At 47.2% G+C, this 22,234-nt stretch overlaps 1 protein-coding gene across 2 annotated transcripts; it reads right to left on the bottom strand.

The window, feature by feature from the left end:
• Window positions 1-1,564: 1,564 nt before the first annotated feature.
• On the bottom strand, window positions 1,565-15,304 carry Dele1 (DAP3 binding cell death enhancer 1). Of its 2 annotated transcripts, none has more exons than XM_055622824.1 (13): window positions 15,157-15,304; window positions 14,389-14,503; window positions 14,188-14,305; window positions 11,710-11,857; window positions 10,584-10,742; window positions 10,246-10,334; window positions 10,049-10,145; window positions 7,738-7,880; window positions 6,178-6,336; window positions 6,002-6,094; window positions 3,807-3,966; window positions 2,882-3,109; window positions 1,565-2,328 (listed from the first exon to the last, which is right to left on the bottom strand). In XM_055622824.1, the coding sequence occupies exons 1-12, from the start codon at window positions 15,203-15,205 to the stop codon at window positions 2,883-2,885; spliced, it is 1,557 nt and encodes a 518-aa protein (XP_055478799.1). In that variant the 5' UTR covers window positions 15,206-15,304; the 3' UTR covers window positions 1,565-2,328; window position 2,882. The 2 variants fall into 2 exon arrangements, with proteins under 2 accessions (XP_055478799.1, XP_055478800.1); XM_055622825.1 differs by having other exon boundaries at window positions 15,175-15,304.
• Between the last annotated feature and the right edge of the window lie 6,930 nt (window positions 15,305-22,234).

Here is a 22,234-nt window from a genome sequence, read left to right as displayed (position 1 = left end):
AGAAGAAAGGCATAGAGGAGAAAGGCATAGAGAATCATTCATCCATCCACCAAACAATTCTTTAAAACACCTACTATGTGTGGGCTTGTTGCTGGGCACGGAGTACATAGGGTGCACAAAATCACCATTTGTTGAATAAGCATTTGCCAAGCATCTCCATGTCCTGCAATCACTGTATTAACAATCAGATCTAATGATCTGAATGGTATCACGGCTTCCTGAATGGAGCATCAGTACAGCTCTGCTCAAAGGTCTCACAGCTAAGGGACTGGTTCCATGGCCTGGCCTGGAACCCTGCATCCCCCAGTACCCAAACCTAGCTAGCCTTGCTGTGGGGCCACCTCCCTGTCCTCGTCTCACATTTTCCCTCCCTCAGGGCACTGATGAGTCATTAATAGAATTTTAATGGCAGCACAGCAGTTCAGGCCTGCCCATGCTGCCTGTCCCCTGGGGCTGTACGGAGACTGCAGTGATTGCATGGAGGCTACAATGACTGCACAGCCACGGCTTTGGAACCCCTGACAACATCTCTTACGACTTCTACTGTCCTCTCCCCAGGCAGAGGCTCTTCTGAGACCGGAGGGGTGAGAAATACCCGCCCCCAACTTGGGTACCCAGAGCAGACCGAGCTGGAGAGGTTCCTTGCACTATCACTGCAGTTCACCGGGATCCACTGCTGGCATACATGGTTGGGGAAGCAAGCATGGCTCTGGGGACCCAAATGACCTCAGTGAGACTCCTTGGAACGCTGGTGGTGACACTTCTCTGGGCTTCTTAGAACTGACTATTCTGATGTATATTGTGAATCAATAAAAAGGGGCCAGCTAGGGCAATGCTTCCCAAACTTATTTGACTACAGAAACATTTCGTATGTATGTATGTATGTATGTATGTATGTATGTATGTATGTATGTATATATGTATGTATGTATTTAAATTTTGCCATAGAGGTTAGTGTCCTGCAGGGCTTCACCTTGCATGGGACACTGCTCTAAATGCCCATGTCTAAGGAACATAGTCTGTGGAAGGTGGCATGTAAAGCGTCCAGTGGGGGTGAGGATGGAGTATAGGGCAAATCTGAGAAGAAAGCAGGGAACGGGGGAGGCACGGGGTCTTCAGGGGAAGGAAGGTACTAGAACACTATAGCTAAGACCTCACAGAAGTTGGGAGAAGTAGGGGTGGGCTGAAGAAAATGTGAATTGTCTTCCCTCCCAAAGCCTCCCATCTTTGAACTGACCATGCTGGCCAGGCAAGGAAATAGTTGCGGGGGAGTGGGAGAAGTGGAGCTGATCCTCAGTTCCTCCCACCCCCTACCCACAACCACATTTCTGCTATTGAACTTGGGCTAATTTCCAGAAGCCAGGGAACAGCTATTCACAAATTCAGTAATTGGAGTCATTAGTGTTGACTCAGAAAGTAATTTTTTTTTTCTAAGTCTCTCTCTTGGAGAGCTTTTAAGACCCTTTCAATTGGTTAATGGAGAGTTTAGAGAGGAGGATGGAGCCTCAGCTTCCAGCCCGCCCCCATCTCCCTGGCTTCCCCCAACACACTTACAAAGGCAAGATTGAGAGATAATCCACCATCTGTTTTATTAAGCACTTCTGTATTCCTAGCTGACCTTTCCCAAAATGGACTCATGGCCTCCACTCTCCACATGCCTAATCTCTACTGATATCTCCACATCTGCAGGGTGATGATAATGTTTTCAAATAACACTGCAGTATGAACTGGTAGACCAGAAGTCTGGGCTGGAGTCATGATGTCAGCTTTGATCCCCATCCTGGCCTGGTGATTCTTTATTTCTGGCAGTGGTGGTTAGGGTTCAAGACAGGGTTTCTCTGGGTAATGGCCTTGGCAACCCTGGAACTCATTTTGTAGACCAGGCTGGCCTTGAACTCACAGAAATCTGCCTGCCTTTGCCTTCTGAGTACTGGGATTAAAGGGGTGTGCCACCATGCCTAGCAGGCTGGTGACTCTTTAAGGCCATGGAACTGCAGGCACTACTCTGCCTTCAGGAACCCAAGCAAGGGTAAAGTCTTTTCTGCAGTGGAAAGGTTGCACCTCATTCCTTTAAGGCAGGGGGCACACACTACAGCCCTTGGTCTACAACTGAGGAAACAATGTTGGGAAACCACGTCACTGCTTCCAGGTGGCACAGGCAGACCAGTGGCAAAGCCAGAGCTGGGTCTTTACACGCACTCCTCTTCTTTATGGTGCTGGAGAGGTACTGATGGCTTCCCGGAAGGTGAATAGTGAACTGGCCTCTTCTTTGGGACTCAAGTTGTGGTATTTCCGAGAACTCTCAGGCTCCATCATTAATATGGAGGACTGAAAAAAACCCGAGCAGACATATGCAAGCATTCAGGCAACCCCTCCCCCATATCAGATATGAAAACGATCATGAGCCTATTGGAGATGAACAAGGTGAGAATGCTGGGGCAACTCAGAATTCCCCGAGCTTCAGACACTCAGGGAACACCTCTGCACTTTTGCCACGCTTCTGGATCTGCTATTATATTTGGCATTATATATTAAACAAATCACTAAAGCAAAGCATCAATTTCATGCCACGAAAAACCCTGTAAAGTTCCGAAGGCATGCACATGTCAAAGGTTTTTGGCAAACTATGGTATGGTCTAATGGTGAGGAAACTGAGGCACAGGTACAGAGAAGGTTAGTTATTTGTTCAAAAACAAGGTGAAGGTGACAAACAAGGGGGTCTCTGAAGGAATATTTCTGCCAGGGTTAAAGTGAAGAAAAGGCCAAAGTCATGCACCTGAGCACTAACCAGAACTGCTACAATACCCAATCTTTGCCACCAACCTCCAGCCTACCCTCTTCCTAGCCCGCATGGCACTGCCAGGGCTGAATTTTATCTCACCTTAGCCGAAACCCAGTCTCACGAGACTCCTTTCCAAGGATGGTACAGGCCTGCCAGGGGCTCCATGGTTGACTCCAAGATGGCCACTTCTGCAGAGGAGGCCAAGACTCCCAGTGCTTGAAGCATGAGGGAGGCCTGAGGCACCTGCCAACAGGGGGTTCAGGCTACAGAGGGAAGGGCTGGAGAAAGACTTCAGTCCTGTTGTGGCCAGGTGGCTGGGCCCTGGGGCTACAAAAAGAAGTGACAGCAATGCTTACTCAAGCAGTTCTCAGAGCAGGGGCTTTGTGATAGGCTCTCTCTACACAGTCCTGTCTGTCCTGTAACCTACTATATAGACTATACTGGCCTTGAATTCAGAGATGCACCTGCCTCAGCCTCGAGTGCTGGGATTAAAGGTGTGCCCCAGCATGACTGTGGGGCATTGACTTCTTAAAGGTTCTGATTCCTCTGGCACTGCTAACGGGCCCAGCTCAGTCAGTGGGACTCTCATAGCCCTAGAAAGGTAGGTCTATTGAATACTTACCACGTGCTAGACTCTGCTTTGCTTTTTTTATTTATTTTTTATTTTTAAGGCAGTGTCTTGCTATGTTACCCAAGCCATCTGGGAATGTATGCTTTGGCATCCCAAATGCTGTGACATGCACCACCATGACTAGTTATGTTAAGACCTTTACTGCTGAAATTTAGTGCTTAAATAAGCTAAGGAGTTCTACTGTTCTACTGTTGCTCTGACTGTTAGAGAAGAAACGTCTGGAAAGCATGGAGTCCCAGTTTAGTGTCAGCAGAGGTCACAACACAAGTTTACTTCACTCTGAAAGCTGGGCTTCTAACTACCACTGGGGCCAGGACAAGGAGACCTGGGCTACTGCCCTTGTTTGTCCCAGGGCACTGAGCTTGGAATGAACATGGCCTTGACTTGCATTACCTGCTGCCTCCACATTAAAGAGGGTCCGAAGCCTTTCCTGGGCAGGTTCATTCCCCATAGCTGCTGACTGCTGGTAGCACTTCACAGCCTCTCCCAGATTCCTCTGTACACCAAGACCCTTCTCATAGCAAATTCCCAAGTGGAACCTGCTCTGAGAGTCCTAAAAGAGAAGACAGACAAATTGAAGAGCTGGGACGCTGGGCCAGGAGGGAGGTGGAGTCAGGCAGACACACTGGTCCTCATCTGTGCAGCCTGCCACATTCCAAGCTCCTCAACCATGAAATGCCAGAGGCTCAGTCTTGCCTAGGGCATTAGGTTCCTCTGCCCAGGGAGACTCCACCCTGCCAGCCTGCTTCCCTGACTTCACCTGAAAGGACAGCAAAACAAAAACCAGAGCACAAGCAAGAGGCCCTGGCTCTCTCTCCTCAGACATGGTGCTCCTCTTTGAGATCAAAGAAGTAGGCATTAGGAGCCTGACTTACACAGCTAGCCTTTCTGGCTTCCAACCTGTGTGCCTCAGCTTCCTCACTTACAGGACAGGATAATAGGGAAACCACCTGCTGAGGTTGTCCCTGTATCAAAGTGCTAAGGTCAGTGCCACTAGCATCATATTCCCCTCTGGTTATTCACACCACTGAGCTCTCCTCACTCGCTAGAGAGCTCGTAACATAATTAATCCCCCCCTTTTTAAAAAAAAAAAAAAAAAAAAAAAAGTTTTGCAGATTCCCAACCATGGTTCCATTTCTCCTCTGTGTTCCACAGGTTTCTGCTGCATGCTCTGATCCCACATTTGTGACATGCAGGCCAAAGTCTATAATAAATACAGTAGATTTGGAGCTGTAGGCCAGGGCAGAACAAGGCCACAGGCAATATGTAAGCCCTAACCCCCACAACACTACTCAGTATAAGCCCTTAGTGACCCAGTTTCTGGAAGGTTGAAGAGTGGAAGGGCTGTGTCCCAACACAGTGCTCCATAAGGAGCGACAGATATCCCTTTGTACCTGTCTCCTTTTGGCATGCTAGTCTGACCCTAGCAGGCCAGGTGGTTCAAGGTGTACCTGGCATATGGACACCAGGCCCACTCTGGAGGAAGAACAGTCACAGTGTGGTCACTGGCTGGGCTAGCTGTCCTCTTCTGTCAGGTACAACAAATACTATGGGCAGCACAGAGTGGCTAAGGCTAAGTATTCTGATTCAATAATGCTGTCAGCCTGCCGGTCAGAGAACAGAGAGAAGCAGTGGTGTCCTATGCAGGCAGGGCACACTGCCTGCTCCAATCCAGGACTCCTGACCTTCCAGGAACAAGTAAACACACATACTCATCCAATAAGCTGAGCAATCCGAGGAACCACAGACCACCTTGGCATTTCAGTGATTAAAAAGCTCTGAGATTGTCTACACCCAGAACAACTGTTCACACTCAGCGCTCCTGAGATCCAAGTAATCATTCCCCTGGCATTCCTCCTCAGCATCCCATGGAAACCATTCCCTGTTGAACAAACTGCCACCTGAATGGCAACACCAGGTCAGATAACCAGGTATTCCTTTCTCTGTATGTCTCTGACATCCCCACCACGATGGCTAGTCATGGGAACCGCTTACAGAGAGCTCTCATACCTGCCATCTTGGTTGATTCGCCCACCAACCCTGTGAAGTAGCAGATATTAAGGTAGGTATTTTGCTGGGCACAGTGGCACACGCCTGTAATCCCAGTACTTGGGGAGGCAGGGGCAGACCAATATCAAGCTGTATAGACCAGCTTGAGGCCAGCCTGGTCTATAAAGTGAGTCCAGGACAGTCAAGGCTCTACAGAGAAACCCTGTCTTGGAGGGGGGGTGGCATTTTATGCTTATTTTACAGGGAATCAAGAAGTGATATGGTGAATATGTAGCAACAGGCCGGGAGGCTGGTAGAGAGGAGCCCTGCTGTGAAGCCAAACTTCACAATATCTGCAAGAAAGGATTCCCATCTTCACCTGAGCAGTCTTTAAAGCTCAGCACCCCAGTGGCCCTGTCCAAGGTCATACAGTGGGGCGGTGAAAACTGTGGCATTATTGAATACCATTATTGATAGCATTATCATTTCAAGGCTCCTGGAAAACATATCATGAGCCCAGAGCTTAGAACGAGTTCCCAAATCCCTTTTCTTATCAGACTTGATCCCCAATATGCGCGGACCAGAGATCTCATTCGTACCCCATTGCTGGCTGCCAGCCAAAGGTATTTAACAGCTCTCTGCTCATCCAGGTACGGCTCCTTGGTAAAAAGCACTCCAAGGAAGGCTTGGGCCTGTCAGGGAGGAAGGAAAAGAAAGACTTGGTCACTCAGGCTCTGTGTACCTCACTTAGGACAGACCCACCAGTGGCACTCACCTCTGTTAAGCCAGAGTCTGCAGCCTGCTTCAGCATAGACACCGCCCTCTGCCGCTCGGGGTCGGACAAAGAGCCTGAACTTTGTAACAGGCACCGGGCATAGCGGTACTGAGCCAGCCTGTGGCCCTGGGTGGCAGCCAGGTGGTAAAAGAGGATTGCCTGGGGCAACAGGAGAAATAATCAGTCTGCAGGCAACCTGACAATTTTTTTGAATGAAATTTTAAAAATTCATTCAAATAAGTACATAATCATTAATCAGGTTAGTCAGGTAAAATGCTGTTAAGTCAAAAATTAAAAACAGAAACCCAAAATAGAAATTGGCCTGCCTCCTAAAAAGCACTAGGATTTTTTGTTGGTATTCTGATCTATTGTCTTTTTGAGAACAGGTCTAGATCTAGAGTTCCTGCAGCCTGTTACCACCTATTCAGCCCAGATTGGACTGTGTGGAAATCCCCCTGCCTTGGCCTCCAGAGTGATGGAATTAAAAGTGTGTGTTACCATGTTCAATTAAGATCATTCTTTGCATAAATTTACACATGTATGTTTGTGTCTATGTCTATACACTCCTTATTTTATTTTGTGCCCATGGGTGTTTTACCTTCATGTATGTGTGTGCATGTTTGTGCAGTGCCTGTGGAGGCCAAAGAGGACGTCAGATTTCCCAGAACTACAGTTAGAGATGCATGTGAGCCATCATATGGGTACTGGAAATTGAACCTGGGTCTTCGAAAAAGCAGCTAGTCTGTTTAACTGTTGAGCCATCTCTCCAGCCCTATACATTTATGTATGAATATACACTAGTACAGTGAAAGAGACATAACTACACTAAGAATATCTTTCCCTGTTGATGTAGATCTGATATATTATTAAGTTCCCACAGACATTTAAGAACATTAAACTGATTTTCCCCTTTCCCTTCACATACAGCTCAACAACAACAACAAAAACTCCGTTTTTTTTTTTTTTTGGTTTTTCGAGTCAGGGTTTCTCTGTGTAGCCTTGGCTGTCCTGGAGCTCACTCTGTAGACCAGGCTGGACTTGAACTGACAGAGATCCACCTGCCTCTGCCTCCCCAGGCTGGGATTACAGGAATGCACCACCACACCCAGCTTTCAACAAAATATTTTGCATATGACACCCTTGCACACCTATCTTTCTATTTCACTATTAGTTTATTTATCAAGGCACAATCTAGGCTCTGAGAGTGCAAAGAAAGGCAGAGTGCCTGCCCTCCTTGAGTTCTGAGAACATTTCTTTTTGTTGTTGTTTTTTGGTTTTCGAGACAAGGCTTCTCTGTGTAGCCTTGGCTTTCCTGGACTTGCTTTGTAGACCAGGCTAGCCTTGAACTCACAGAGATGCTCCTGTCTCTGCCTCCCTGAGTGCTGGGATTATAGGCGTGTGGCACCGTGCCCCACTTCCTGAGTACATTTCTTTAAGTTACTATATTTTACTTTGGAATCACAGCTAGGCTCCAACAGTCAGGGAGAGAGGTGGAACTATTAACCTCTTTTGCTTACTGCTCATTATTTGAGCTCACTGGGTCTGGGGATAGAACAGTACCTTGCTGAGGTCCCTGGGGGTGCCTCTGCCATGCTCAAGACACAGGCCCACATTGTACTGTGCTTTGCTGTAGCCACGGTCTGCAGCTTTCTGGAAGTAGGAGAAGGCTGCTGTGTAGGCTCCTGTCTTTATATTCTCTGTCCCTGTAGGAAAGCATGAAGCACAAACACAGTTCCTACTGTGACCTTGTACAGCCTCAACCAGACCCTCAGGGCTGCTCATCTTCTCCCAGAATCTACCTTTTCTTCAAGTGTGCAACATTGACTTCCCCAGCTGGCTCACAAACCAGAGAGAAATGTGGGTAGGATCAGGGGCTTGGTGCCAGACATGTCATGGCTCTGCTTGCTTATCTGGCCAATAGTTGAGTTGCCCTTTGGGAACAACCCCTCCCCTGGGCTATCAATCACATTGCCTGTGTACCCATAAATGAGTCTTTGTCGGGAGTGTGAATCTTAATCAGATTGAGAAGATTCTCAGAGAGGAAAGAACCCTTAAGTATTCTGACCGCAGCGACCTTGAAACACTGGCAGCGCTGGCCCTGGATCTCTGAAGCTTTGTTGATTCTGGGGGGGGGCTCGCCCCCCACCTAGGCTCAGCAGGTCAAGAGACCCAGAGATTCTTGAGCTTATAGTAGCCAGAGAGGACTTCCATGGCAGGCTTGAATCCCACAGGTGATCCTGCTCAGCTAGTCTTATGGGGCAATAAGAAGCCTTAGCAGAAGATGGCCCAACACTTGACTGACATGTTAACTCTGAGGCGGGACTCAACTTTGCCAGTTTTCATCTTTGCTCAAATTGTGTCCTGCCTGAGACCCTGTGTTCGGTGCCAATCACCAGGCCTCCCATCATTCCTGCTCTAGAACCTTCAGATCACACTTGGGTTTAAACTCTTTTTAGCACTTTCCTAATATACCAAACCTTTGTCTATAGACGCAGCTGTTACAAAAGAATAAGCCCTGTCTCCTCAATTATACTGTAAAATCCTCGAGGCAGGCAGAACAAGAACAGAGAAGTAATTTTGTATGGGATGAAAATTCTACATAAATGCAAAATATGATTATAGCTTGTGCTGCCTTTGTGCTCTGCCACAGGGCTCAGCAATTGCTGAATAAATGAATATATGAATGGAGGAATGGGTAAGAGGGTTCTGAGAAGAACCTGTCCCTCAAAGTCATAAAAAGCCAGCCAGGAAAAAGCCACATTCCACTCAGCAAGCAGAGTTAAACTCACTTCCCTGCCTCCTGAAGTCACTGTCCAGACTTCAGTCACAGAGTCCTCTATTCTTGGGAAGAAGACACAAGGAACAGAAGTCCCCACCTGCTCAATAGTAACCTGGTTTCCTCTATTCCTCTGGTCTCTGCTTCCTGCATAAATGGTTAAGCCCTCATCTCCTCGTGCTTAGTTCTAAGCAAGTCTTCTTGCCCTGTCTCCCGCCTCCCTTCTTGGCCCCCTCAGCCCATGCTGGCCTGTAAATAGGCACACAGAGCTTTGGAAAAGTATGTCAGATCACATGACCATCCTTCCTGCTCCAGTGGCTTCCTGTCTCACAAAATCCCTTCTCTCTTCTTGGGCTCAGAAAACTTTACTGGACCTGTAGCCTGCCTGCTTCCGACTTCATCCCTCTTCCTTTCTGTGAGCCCTAAGGTGCAGGCAGGCTCATCTCTCCTTTGTCCCTTAGCAAGTAAAGCTCAGCGCTGCCTCAGGACCTTTGCCCTCACTTTTCTTCTGCCTTCACAGGACAGGATTTTTAAGGAAGCACATGCCATTCGACTGAAGACATTTTTCACGCTCCTCTATAACAGATAGCCTATAAGTCCTGTGGCTTATGTACCTCCATGGAGGGAAACTTCAAGGTCATGCCCTTAGAGGAAAGGAGTGGTGCTCTAGCTTACTATCTCCTTCCTCTCAGCTGCCAAGAGTATATACAAGAGGGCAGGAGCTGGAATAACTAATTCAGAACCCAAGACGAGAGCTAGTTTTAAGATTGGCTGAATGAGTCAGGTGGTGGTGGCAGTACATGCCTTTAATCCCAGCACTCAGGAGGCAGAGGCAGGCAGATCTCTGAGTTCGAGGACAGCCAGGCCTGTTACACAGAGAAACCCTGTCTCAAAAAATAAAATAAAGTAAAGAATTGGCTGAACCTATCTAAGTAAGGATGGCTCCCCACTGAAGCACTATGCCACATCTAGTCTACGAACTAGAGAGAAGATAAACCTCTCATTTAAACTGTTCTCCATTCTGACTGTATTCAACCCAGCCCATGTCCTTTCCATGTTACTCATTCTCCTGCCTTGAGGCAGGGAACCAGGTACCCAGGAAGTTGAAAGCGATGGCAACACTGAGCTGAAAGAGTTGCTGGATGTAAGTCACAGCCTCCTCTAGGGGAAGAGCCTTGGGCTTGTCTTGTTCCTGGAGAGGAAACAGGAAGCAACATCAGGGTATGGTTCACTTGGATCTCTACCCACCCCCGAGTGGGGTGCACATCCAAGGTACCAAACCTGAACCGTACATTTTTTTCTCCAGTGGGGTGGGCCTCATCTGCCTTTGCCTGGGATGTGAAGTGCCCAATGTCATGCAGAAAGCCAAAGTCGCTGGGCTCTGCAAGGAAAAGCAGTCATGGAGAGAAGGGTGCGATTTCTCCCTTCTTTTCTCTCCTCGTCTGCCCTGTTTGTGTCCTGTAACTCTCAGTCACCCCAGAAAGCAAGAGGCCTCACAGGAATGACAGCTGGTTACCTGGGCACACAGAGCAACAGAGGTCCACCTGGCAGCCCTTCCCCCTTCTGTGGGTGTTAGGTTCATCCATCCCACAGCCCCACCCCGCTCTGTAGGTATTAAGTGAGGTCTCACCTTTTTCAGATAGGTTCAGAAGGTCAGCTCTCAGGGAGCTGTCTGCAGGAAAGCACTGGGGCAGAGCTGGGGGTGCTTCCTGGCCCAGCCTCGGTTCCCTGAGGCCAGCGTTCCTGGGAGCTGGGCAGTCAGGCCTGGGAAGAACATGCCTCCGAAGCGCTGGAGAGAGCCAGCAAGGTCAGATGAGAAGGAATCAGTTCTTGGGGGGGGGGGAGGGGGGGGGGGAAGGGGAGGCAAGGGCAGTTGGCCCAGTCAGTCCTCTCTGAGATCTGGGAGGCCAGAGGAAAAATTGTGACTCCTGAGACCTCCCTATCCACTCCTACATGGCTGGCCTTCCTCTACAGAGACCCACCCATCCTTATGCTGACCCATCTTATCCATACTTCTCCTAAGCACAAATCACTTGAATTCTTGCAGTGGCGGAAAATGCCTACCTCATTCACTGTTGTAGCCTAGCAGCCAGCTCCCTACCTGATGCTAACACTGACAATCTGTTATCAGAGGGCAAGAACCAATACTCTAGCCAATAATACTATGTGCATACTATGTGATAAGTCCTTGACACATAGTAACTTATTTGGTCTTCCCAAGGAACCCCTGTTGTACCATTTATTATTACTCCATTTTACAGATGAAGAAACTGAGGTGTGGGGATATTAAAACTGATTTCTTCGGGGACACAAGAATAATTAGTAAGCAGTAGTTGTGGGCTCAGAACTCTTACTCTAGAGCAGGCTACGTGCAAAATGCACACTCAACAGATTCAGTTACTGATGAGGAAAAATTGTGAAACTCCTGAGACACCTCCCTCACAGGTTCAGACTGCAGGACTGAACCTAATTAGTTGAGGATTGGGAAGGAAGCCACACCCATGGTGTAAAGTAGCCTGGGCCTTAGGGCTTCCTCTCTGGGAGGTGATAGAAGGACACTGATGAGCACTGAGGGGCAGGCATGGCCCACGCCCATTGTGGACGGCACTTCCCCACACTCCTCTTCCTCTGACTTCAGAAAGGAAAGGCAAAGAGCTGCTGTGATGGCTCTTTTCCTGAGGTGTGGCCAGAGATACTTCCTGGCCCAGAGAAACTCCCACCCTGCCCCAGTTGCCCCTTGAGGGTCCAGAACTCACAGGAGTGTGGGTGCCACCAGGAAGAGGAGAGGAAGCGGTACAGGGAACTGTGCCAAGAGCTGCGTTCAGCTGGCTGAGGTCCTGCTACGGGGGATGCGTGGAAGTGGATCTGCCTCGCCAGGTGCAGGGCCAGCACGGCCAGAGTGCCCTGGGAAAGAAAATGGTACATCAGGAACACAGCACCCACCAGTCAATCATCATCTGCTTGGTTGCCTTCCCTGACGACCTGGGCAGCTCCACACTGTGTACCTTCACAGCACTTGAGCCTGGCCTTTGTTGTTCTGTGGTCCTTTTCAATTATTCACTTAGGGTTTGTCACTCCTGCTTAGTCTGTAAGAATAACAGAGGCAGGGACCATGGACCACGCACATTCTGGTATCCCTGGAGCCCAGGGTAGTGTTAAGTGAGAGTAGGTACCTAAAGAAAAATGGATGCTGAATGCATGTGCTAGTAAGGGACAGACTACAGGGGTCTAGGCAGACCTAGAGGTACTGTGGTAAGTTGGAGCTTAGCCTAAAATACAGGGACAAGGTGAGTCCCCAATAAGGCCACGAACACACATGTACAAGTGGAAGTTTGAAAAGCTGACTCAGAACAGCTGAGTTGCTCATCCCTATCTTCCTGTGCTGTGCTGGAGACGCTCCAATACTTCTTTGCTGCCACAGGAACTATGCACCATAGCAAGTAAGACAGACAGTGCCTGTGCCCTCATGACATTTCTATCTTTGGTTGAAAAAGACAAAACCAAGCCGGGCACAGCGGCACACTCCTGTAATCACAGCACTCCCAGAGGCAGAGGCAGGCATGTCTCTGAGTTCGAGGCCAGTCTGGTCTACAAATTGAGTTCAGTACAGCCAAAGCTACACAGAGAAACCTTGTCTCAAAAAAAAAGAAAGAAAAAGGCAAAACCCAAACATACAGAGAAACAAATACAATAACCTAACAATTATGCTAAACATCAAGAAGAAACCAAACCAGAAGGCTACACAGAGCTTGAGAGGGAAGAGTACTAAAAAGCTTCCCTATGTAGCGGATGAGGGAGCTGCAACCAGGAGGAAGATACCATCATTAGGAAGCAAGGTGAAGTACACACAGTGTTGGAGACAGTTTGTGTGCAGGACTTTCCATGTGTGTGGTGGTGACACACCTAGAGATGGCACCTCTGGGATCTACGCCAGTTCTCTAAAGAAATTGATGTGGAATTGATCTAGGGTTCAGATCTTTGACAAAATGGAAAAATATTCCCTTCTCTATGGTATAATCTGCCTCTGGTCCACAGAAACCCAGATAGCCATGTCTGTATCAAAGAGATATTCCATTCGGCTCTGCTGATGACACCAAATTGCAGGTTACAAAAAGGTGTGTGTGTGTGTGTCTGGATAGCTCAGTGGTTAAGAACAGCTCTTCCAGAGGACCCAGGTTCAATTCCCAGAACCCACATGGAAGCTCACGACTATTTGCAACTCCAGTTCCAGGGAATCTGACACCCTCACACAGATATACATTCAGACAAAACACCAATGCATATAAAATTAATTAAAAAAAAAAAAGTGAGGCTCAGAGGGGTCAAGTCACTTGTCCAAAGTACACAGCATGAAGTACGAGGATGGAATGTAGTAGAGCTGAGAGTGATAATGCGCGTCCGTTTCCCTCAGAATACCTTAGAGCTAGAATCTCTACACGGAACACTGCCTATGCATCCAGATTCTGCCCTATGAGACCTAATGTTTGCTTTGTTCTGTTTTGTTTTTTGAGACAGGGCTTCTCTGTGTAGCCCTGCTTGTCATGGAACTCACTGTGCAGACCAGGGTGACCTCGATCTCAGAGATCCACCTGCCTCTGCCTGGGATTAAAGGTGTGCACCACTATCACCTGGCATGAGATCTAATGTTTATGATGTACCCCTGACCTTAGAGATCAAGTTCAACAAATATTTACTGAGCAGCTATTATGCATTAGGTTATTCTACAAGATAACTAGGTGAAGCAACCATGTGGAAAAGTTTGAATGTCAGGCCAGTAAAATCAGGTTCTACTTAAGGGCCATGTGAGATCAGGTACATTACTAACCCAAGTGTCCTTGTATATGAACTGAGGGTTAAATTCTCCTCGCAAGATTTTTGTAAAAATTAAACAAGATAATGTGAGCATACAGTTCACGTTGGGAAGTCATGCTATCTATCAGCAATTTATTATTGTTTATGCTAAATTCCATGTAGGCAAGAATTGCATCTTTCTTGTTCTCTGTTGTGTCCTTAGTACTTAACTCAGAAGTGTTAAATAAATGTCTATCGAATGGAGAAGAACAAATGGAGAAGAACAAATGCACGGCAGAGGCTGGAGGGATGGCAATATTTCTGTGAACATGCTCAGGTCACAGGCCTCACATGTGGATACACTCTTGCTCTTGTTTCTACATTAGGGTGTTGTCCCATGAAAGATCATTCTGGACTAGGAAGGTACAGGACTGGAGCCTTACCCAGGAGATGGCATCCTGCAGAGTGTTTGGGGAGACATGAGCAGACATCCTGTGAAAGACATCTTTCCATCCATGGCACTTTGGGTCCCTGCTCCTCTTTGGACTTTGGGAGCCTGACCTAGATGACACAATTAGAATCTATTACATTTCTGTACAAAATGGGAGCAGGAGGCCACATGTGACAGAACTTCAGTCTCTCACCTGTCAAGGTTAGGCCTAGGGAACAGCAGCAGGGTGGTGGTTGTCTGAGGCCCATCTGAAGTGGTGGGCCTGGGTGTTAGCCCTCGGAAGCCAGGTCCCAGCAGGCGGGGAAGAGCTGTGGGAATAAAAAGGGTCAGTCATCCCAAAAGGGCTGGATTGCATAGAGATGGCCTCCATAGTCTTCAGTCTGTGAGGGAGCCTTATCCCGGGAGCCCAGGATTCACTGACATCTGTTTGTGCAGTGTTTGCTGGAGACGGAACCCAGGACCTCTAACATTCTAGACAAGCCTTCCACCATTAAGCCTGGGCGCCAAGCCCTGGCAGTGGTTCTGAAATCAGGGTACAAACAGAAATCTTTGGCCACGTAGGGCATCCCGGGGTAACACCATCCCAGAACTAATAAAGCAAGACCTCTAAGGATGAAACATGTTTATTTGGAAAAACTTCTCGCAGAGTTCTGACGCAAGTGGTAACTCCTGTTCTAGAAGGTCACATCTGTAGGCAAACATTCTCACAGTACAAAGCACGTGCCTCTACATTACCCGCTTCCCACTGGCGCTCTTTCATTGACTCCTCCCCTTCCAGAGCTCCCCCCACTTTGTTCTAACCTCATCTCAAATTCCAAAGGCGCCGGATGCCTCAAACTGAGCCTCGCCCCTATCTATGTCCCTCCTTCCACGGGTCTGACACCACCCACTGCCGCTACGGCGATGGTCCCACAGATCACGGCTCACTGCACTTCCGAGTCAATCGCCTGCTGGAACTTGCCTTGCTGACGACCCCTACCTCGCCCCAGGAGCCCTGTCAGGCGCCACATGTCGTTGCCAGCACCATAGAGAGCTCGCAGCCGCCAGGTCCAGGCCAAAGGACGGGACAAGCGCCGCAGCGGCCGCGGCGCAGTCCCCAGCGGCCGAGTCCCCAGCCAGCCAATCAGCAATGAGTCCTGCCGGAAGGATGGCGCTCTAGGGAGGAAGTGGCGGGTGGGGCGGGCCTGGCGCTGGCGAGGTGAGAATTACAAGGACGTAATGCGGATGCGGGGACAAGGTGTTGTCCGGTGTCGCCAAAGCGGAGACACGACGGTACGGGGATCCCGGATGGTGACCGATTAGTGGCCTAAAGTACCCAGGGCAGGTTTTTGCCCCCAGGTTATAGCGCTGGCTTTGTTTCTCTTTACACTTACACTCTCCACGAGGCAGGAATGAAAGGCAGAGAAAATCCTCGCCAGCGGCCGGGCAAGAATTCCAGCACAGTTAGCAGCTGTTTAAGACCGTTTTCTCTCTTCTCAGCCATAAGCTATTGTTTCTCTAGAAATTTCACTAGAAACCCAGTTTACAGATAGAGGACAAACTTACCTTGTGCAAACCTAGTGGCACCTGGTTTTTACTTTATCAGATTACAGTTCCATTCAATGAACCACTCATAAAGTTGATTTAACAAAAGAGAGAGAGAGAAGTGGAATGGTTCTCAGGGACATTTTAAGATTAACCACCAAAGAGGTATATGGCTAATACGAAGACAATTGCTACTCTCCCTTGAGGAGTCCATATTTCCACGTTGGTATTGCCTTCTGAGCCTCATGCTTAGGCCTATGTTAAAGTTATTTCTAATAAAATCTCCAGATCTTCATCACCTTGGCTAGTCCTGAAATCTTTTTGGCCTGTAAGCCAGGAATCCTAGTTTGGCCTGAATCAAAGTTCCTAAAAAATTAGAAGTCAGGGGAAGAAAAAAAAAAAAAAAGTTAGGAGACTGCGGGCTGCTAAAGTTAACAGTGTAGCGCTGTTTCCCTGTGCCCTCAACTGCTGACATTCTGTTGTCTGGGCCCCTGCAAGGATAGGATCAACTAGAGCAACCTTGACTATTTATTCCCATTCCTGTACCCCCAGGCTGAGACCTTCGAGTGGTTGGTTGTTCCTTTCAAAATACCTAAAGATTCACGGCCCTCTTCAGTGTGACCGCTCCAGTCCAGTTGCAGCCAATGCTAGTTTTTGTAAACTGGTCCCACTTTGATCACTCTGGAGTCCTTTGGGGAGAAAAAGTGAGGTGTTCAGACTTCCTCTCTCCTTCCCCACAATATGTGACTTTTAGGTGGGTGGAAGTGTCTGGGGTAAAAGAGTACTGGTTGTACCTACTCTTAGACCCAGGCATGTGGAGTGAAAGTTGTGTTTATCTGTTAAACAACCTCAAGCCATATGTCAGCCACCATTCTAGGATCTGAGAAGACAGATTGATAGACAGCATTTGTGGCCTCCAAAAATTCATGGCTCCAGTACATTAAGAGTAGGCTGAAGTGGGGTATAGCGGCATACCCTTTAGAAGTGGAGCAGGAGGATCAGTAGTTCAGGGACGTCCTCAGCTACATGGTTCTAGGCCAGCCTGGGCTACATGAGATCTTGTCTCAAAAAAGTAGAATCTTGACACTAATTCCAGTAGTTGGGGGCTGGGATAGGAGGATCACAGATTCAAGACATAATGAGTCCAGGCCATTCTGAGCTATAAAGTGAGATCCTGTCTCAAAAAGAGAGAACAAGGTCTGTAGGGGTCTCAGAGTCAGAGGCCAGGCTTATCCTGCACAAGGCCAAGTTCAGTCTCCAGCACCAACAAAAAGCAAATGGGCCCCGGTCCCACAAATGCCACTTTGAATACTAGCTTTCTGATTTCCTGGCTTTGTTACTGTTGCAGGTTCGAAAGCACACTAAGTCTGTTATCTGTAAACTAGGGAAAAGGATACCTTGTGCAGTTGTGAGAGTCAAAACAACATAACTGTTTACGAAGGAATGAACACAGTGTCCGAGAAATAAGTCAGTATTAATTATGGTGGTGGAGGAGGTTAAGCAGGGAACTATAAATAGTATTTTAATAAAAGCATGAGCAGTGGGTGGGGAATATAGCATGGAAGGATTCAGACATGTTGTTTACATTTGAGTTGGGGCTTTTAAACTTGAGTAAGTTTATTAGGAGGAGAAAGGGCATTGCAAGCAAGAGAAACCACATGAAAGTCCAGGAGCCTGAACATGGGGAGCTATTCAGAAATGTTCTTGCCTGAGGAGTTGGGACAGCCACCTTTCATAGTCCATGTGCTGCCTGAAATAAAACAAGTGCTGGCTTGGCTCTGCTCCTTCTGGGTCTTCCGGGCTCTTCTTCCTCTCAGCTGCCTTTAGTTGGCTTTCTTCCTCAAGGCTCAGCCTGATCTCAGGTCTGCCGTGAAGACTCCTGAGCTCTCACCACCTCTCTGCTTTTCCCAATCCCTGTAGTCCTTAATTTTTACTACACAGTTTAGCAGTAATTATATGTTGTCCTGTTATTTAATTATCTCATCTATGCAAGTGTAGTCTCTTTGGTTCTCTCCCTTGGGGCAGGGGTGGCAGCTTCCCATTTTATGTCCGACATGGGACTTAACCCAGACCATCAGCCCACAAAATATGTTGATACAATATCTGTTAACTGCACACAGCCACAAACACCAGACCCTAATTATTGGATTGAGCACATACTGGCCTGTCTGAAGTTAGTTGAAGAGGTTTGAACAGAGAATAAGGTGTCTGCCTCCATACACAAAATGGCTTTACAGCCAGGGGTGTTGGCGTATGCCAGCAATTGTAAGTCTTGGTTGACTGAAGTAGATGGATTGTGAGTTCCTGGCCAGTCAGATAACTAGTAAGACACTGTCCAGAAGGAGGAAAGAAGTGGCTTCAGGACATGACATGGCTATCACATTCATGAACTCAGCAGCTGTGGTCTGCACCTCATCAAGCCAGCTAAAATTCTGATAAAGTTCAGAGAGGGGCTCTCCAGGAACCACCCTTTATTTGAGGAACTGTTGGCAGTTGATATCTGCTGTGAGAGGGAAAATTGCATTTTTGAGGATGTGGCCTCTGGTGGGTTTCTCATGCTCCAGGGGGAAAGAAGGACCATTATTTCCCCCCAGAATCTTGGGAACATCAAGAGACTAATTGAGTGAGTATTGTGGAGGAAGCTGGAATCTTCACATCCATTCACTTGTTCAGTGCAACCCACAGTAACACTGTTGGAATGACATTGACTTTTGCTCTTACTAAAATTGTCAAGACTTGAAGCCATCAGCCATTTTCTTCTGCTGCTCTCACACTGTGTCTTTTTTGGATTATGGCCCAAAGTCAAGTTGATTCGATCTTTCCACAAAGACCAGCTGTTGTCATTAAGAACCTATTGTCTAGGTACTTAGTAAATCACTTCTTGTGATGTGTATACAAGCCACTCTGTTCCTATAACAGGGAGTACTGTAGACATTTGTTGTTGCCTTTATTTTTGTAGACATTTTTAATTTGTACTAATCAAGTTTATGAGAGTTTATTCAGTGCTGGAGGATACCTAGAGTTATTTATCAACTTAAAAAAATGGATGTGGCCCGCTATGATGGCACATGCTTATACTCCCAGCACTCAGGAGGCTAAGAGTCTGAGGCAGGAGGATTGTCATGAGTTAGAGGGCAGCCTAGGAGACCCTGTCTTAACAGCAAAACAGGTCAAAGCAGCTTGTTTGTGCAGATGGGCAGCAGTAAACACAGAGATACATAACTGGTCAAAGTTGAGAAGTGACTGAATACTCAGCTTTAAATGATGGTCTTCCAACCCACAAGGATGAGGGAAGATGTCAGAAGAGGAGGTAGACTATATAAGAGCCAGAGGATGTGAAATGCTCTCTTCAGGCATGACATGACTGTCACATTCAGGAACTCCACAGCTGGGGTCACCTGCATGAGATAAATCCAGCTAAAATGCTGATATAGTTGAGAGACATGCTCTCCTGGCCCCCCTCCTTATTTGAGGAACTGTTAGCAGCTGATATCTTCTTCGAGAGGGAAAATTGTTTTATTTTTGAGGATGTGGCCACTGGTGAGTTTTCCATGCTCCAGGGAATAGTCCCGAATCCATACACACATGGCCAGCGCTAATTTAACTTTGTAGGCTAACAAAGGAAAAAGAAGACTTGAAGTTGAGAAGGAGATGTGTTGGGGAGATACAGGAAAGGTTGGAGAGGGAAGTGGGGAGTATATGTACATGGTCATATTTCATTGTATACATGTATGAAATTCCCAAGAATAAAGAAAATTTATAAAAACAGAAGAATATGGTCCCTGAGGAAGCAATGTAGTAGTGCAGACAAAGCCAGCGGGCAATTAAAATACATACAATGGCCTGGAGAGGTGGCTCAGAGGTTAAGAGCACTAGCTGTTCTTCCAAAGGTCCTGAGTTCAATTCCCAGAAACCACATGGTGGCTCACAACCATCTATAATGAGATCTGGGGCCCTTTTCTGGTGTGCATGTGAACTTCTTACATAATGGTTCAGAGTATACAAAAGTAGAACTTGTAAGGTGTCTCAAAAACTAGGCCTGGAACCTGTACTGTCTCTTCTGCACTCTGTTAGTTTAATCAAGTTACTGTGGAAGGGAAGACACCAGACCATGAATGTGGTGTGGTTCTTTAGAAACGGAAAGATTCTACAGGAGAGGCTGTGCAGGAGCCCCATATAGGATGACAGTAACAACTTCTTTATTTTTCTTCTTCTTTCTCTTCCTCTTCCTCCTCTTCCTTTTCTTCCTCCTCTGTCTTCTGTGTGTATGCCATAGAAGGACATTGACTATCTTTCTTTATCACTTTCTACCTTACTCCTTTAAGACAGGGTCTTTCACTCAACCAGAAGCTTCCCATTAGGGTAGGCTGGCTAGCCAGCGAGCTCCTAGGATCTGCTTGTCTCTGTCACCATTCCCTCATGTTGGGGTTGTTATAGGTGTGCATAGTTATGCATAGCTTTTTGTTGTTGTTTCAAGATAGGGATTCTCTGTGTAGCCTTCACTGTCCTAGAACTTCCTCTGTAGACCAGGTGGGCCTTGAACTTAAGAGATTTGCCTGCTTCTGCATCCAGAGCTCTGGGATTAAAGGTGTGTGCCACTACCACCTGGGCATGCACAGCTTTTTACATAGGTGCTAGATATTTGAACTCAGGTCCTCATGCTTGGGCATCAAACTCTTACTAAACTATTTCTCCAGTCTCCACAGATTGACTTCTTTCAAATGAATGTGGGGCGGGAGATAGAGCTGGGGCTAGGAATGTAGCTCAATTGGGAAAGTGCTGGCTGAGAATGCATGGATTGTGCCCAGTTCCCCAGGACTTCATAAACTCGGCCTAATGGCACATTTCTGTAAGCTCAGCACGGGGCAAGTGGAGTTAGGATCAGAAATTCAAGGCCATTTATCCTCAGAAATGTAGCAAATTGGAGGTCAGCTTAGGATGCATGAGACCCTATCTCAAAAAAAATAAAAATAAAAAAGATGGTAAAGACTGTGGGGAGTATGTGTGTGTTTAAGTAACTGCTGTGTGGGATAGATTGGATCTAGGAAAGAGGTCAAGTCCTCATTGTCACCCTGTCCCTTCTCAGCCAGGAACTTCACATTTGTCACTGAAGGCTAAGTCATTCCCTTCAACATGGGTATCAGTTTTGTTTTTTTACAGGATTTTCTTTTTTAATGCAAACTCTTTAAAAATATTTTGTTTTGCTTCATTTATTTTAAAAGAACATTTTGCAGGAAACCTGCCGCCTGGTAGGAATCTGGACATGGGGTTGGTCGGTGGTCAAGCAATTTATACTTGGGTGTGAAGTGTGCTGAGGAAGAACCTGCTGGCAAGGAGCAGGGAGCATGGCACTGACCTCTCAGACAAGAAGATATATGAAATTGAAATTATCTTTTCATTACCAACGAAAAGGTAATGTAGAAGAGGGCAGAGAAGGTCGTTAAAAGAGTTTTCGCTATAGTAAAAAGTCAAATAGTACTAAAGGGTTATATCAAAAAGCAGTAGACCTCTGCTGCATGCCCTCCACCCTCCAGGCTGGCTTCCTGGAGGCGGCCGTTTTCAACTCTTTGAAGGGTCAGGAAGCTGGGCAGAAGAGCAGGGGTTGTGTGACATTCAGTACCGTGCTCCCACTGACCGCCTGGTTGTCTTGGTCAGGTTAATTATTGTTTCCTTCAGTTCTCTCATCTGTATCATGGGACTGATGAAATAGTGCCCGTCTCAGAAGACACAGTCAATGAATGATGACTACATATGATGATGGAGGAGTTGGAGGGAACTTGAGAGCCACTGTGAACATACTTGGGTTTAGTCATACACCATACAAATAGCTCTAGGGCGTGGTTGTGACTTAGGGGAAAGGACAAGAACCCAGGCTCAGTTGAAGAAGTTTGAGCTTTTTTTCTAAGAGAAATTATTTGTTCCCAATCCCATTCTTTCATTCCCCGTCTCTTCTACAACCTTGTCACTGTAATTACCCTGATCTTCATATCAAAGCATGCATTTCTTCACTAAGTTTTTGCTTTCCGCCTATGAAATATACACAAGCCTTTCCTATCTCAGCCAAGTCATTAATTGATCCTCCTGCTTCTTCAATTATCAGTCTGTTTCTTTGTCTCCACTACCAAATTTCTCAGCACGAATGTTGCCTCTTGTTTCTGTATGAATCCCTGGATTTTGGCCTTGTTGGCCACTTCCATCTCTGTCTTTATACTGCACTGGACACCAGGGTCATCAAGACCTGCCTTATTGGCCACCAGGGTACATTTGGACCCACAGTGTCTGAGTGGGTTGAGCACATTACTCCTTCAGTTTTACCTACAAAGGCTCACCCTGCCACTTCCTTATTTCTGTCCGTGTTTCTTCTAGCATCTAGGAAAGCGACCTTGAACTCCAGGTTGGCTCTACTTTCATTTGTCTTCCGCGTGTTAGTTTGCACTGTCATTGTTAATACTGAAGCGTCACGGAAGCTAGCATCTGTAAAAGTTGCGTCAGAATCTGGAGGGGTGGGCATGGAT

The sequence above is a fragment of the Psammomys obesus genome, unplaced genomic scaffold, assembly GCF_907164565.1.
Source record: "Psammomys obesus unplaced genomic scaffold, mPsaObe1.curated_primary_1811, whole genome shotgun sequence".
Lineage (NCBI taxonomy): Eukaryota > Metazoa > Chordata > Mammalia > Rodentia > Muridae > Psammomys > Psammomys obesus.
Note: the sequence above shows the minus strand (reverse complement) of the source record. Positions and strands in the feature narration are given on the sequence as shown.

Coding starts and splice junctions, on each gene's coding strand:
- Dele1 (XM_055622824.1), bottom strand. CDS start 15,205: ATGTGGCGCCTGACAGGGCTCCTGGGGCGAGGTAGGGGTCGTCAGCAA. Junction 10,743..11,709: donor CTGGTGGCACCCACACTCCT/GTGAGTTCTGGA, acceptor GGCTCTCTCCAG/CGCTTCGGAGGCATGTTCTT. Junction 6,095..6,177: donor CAGACTCTGGCTTAACAGAG/GTGAGTGCCACT, acceptor CCTCCCTGACAG/GCCCAAGCCTTCCTTGGAGT.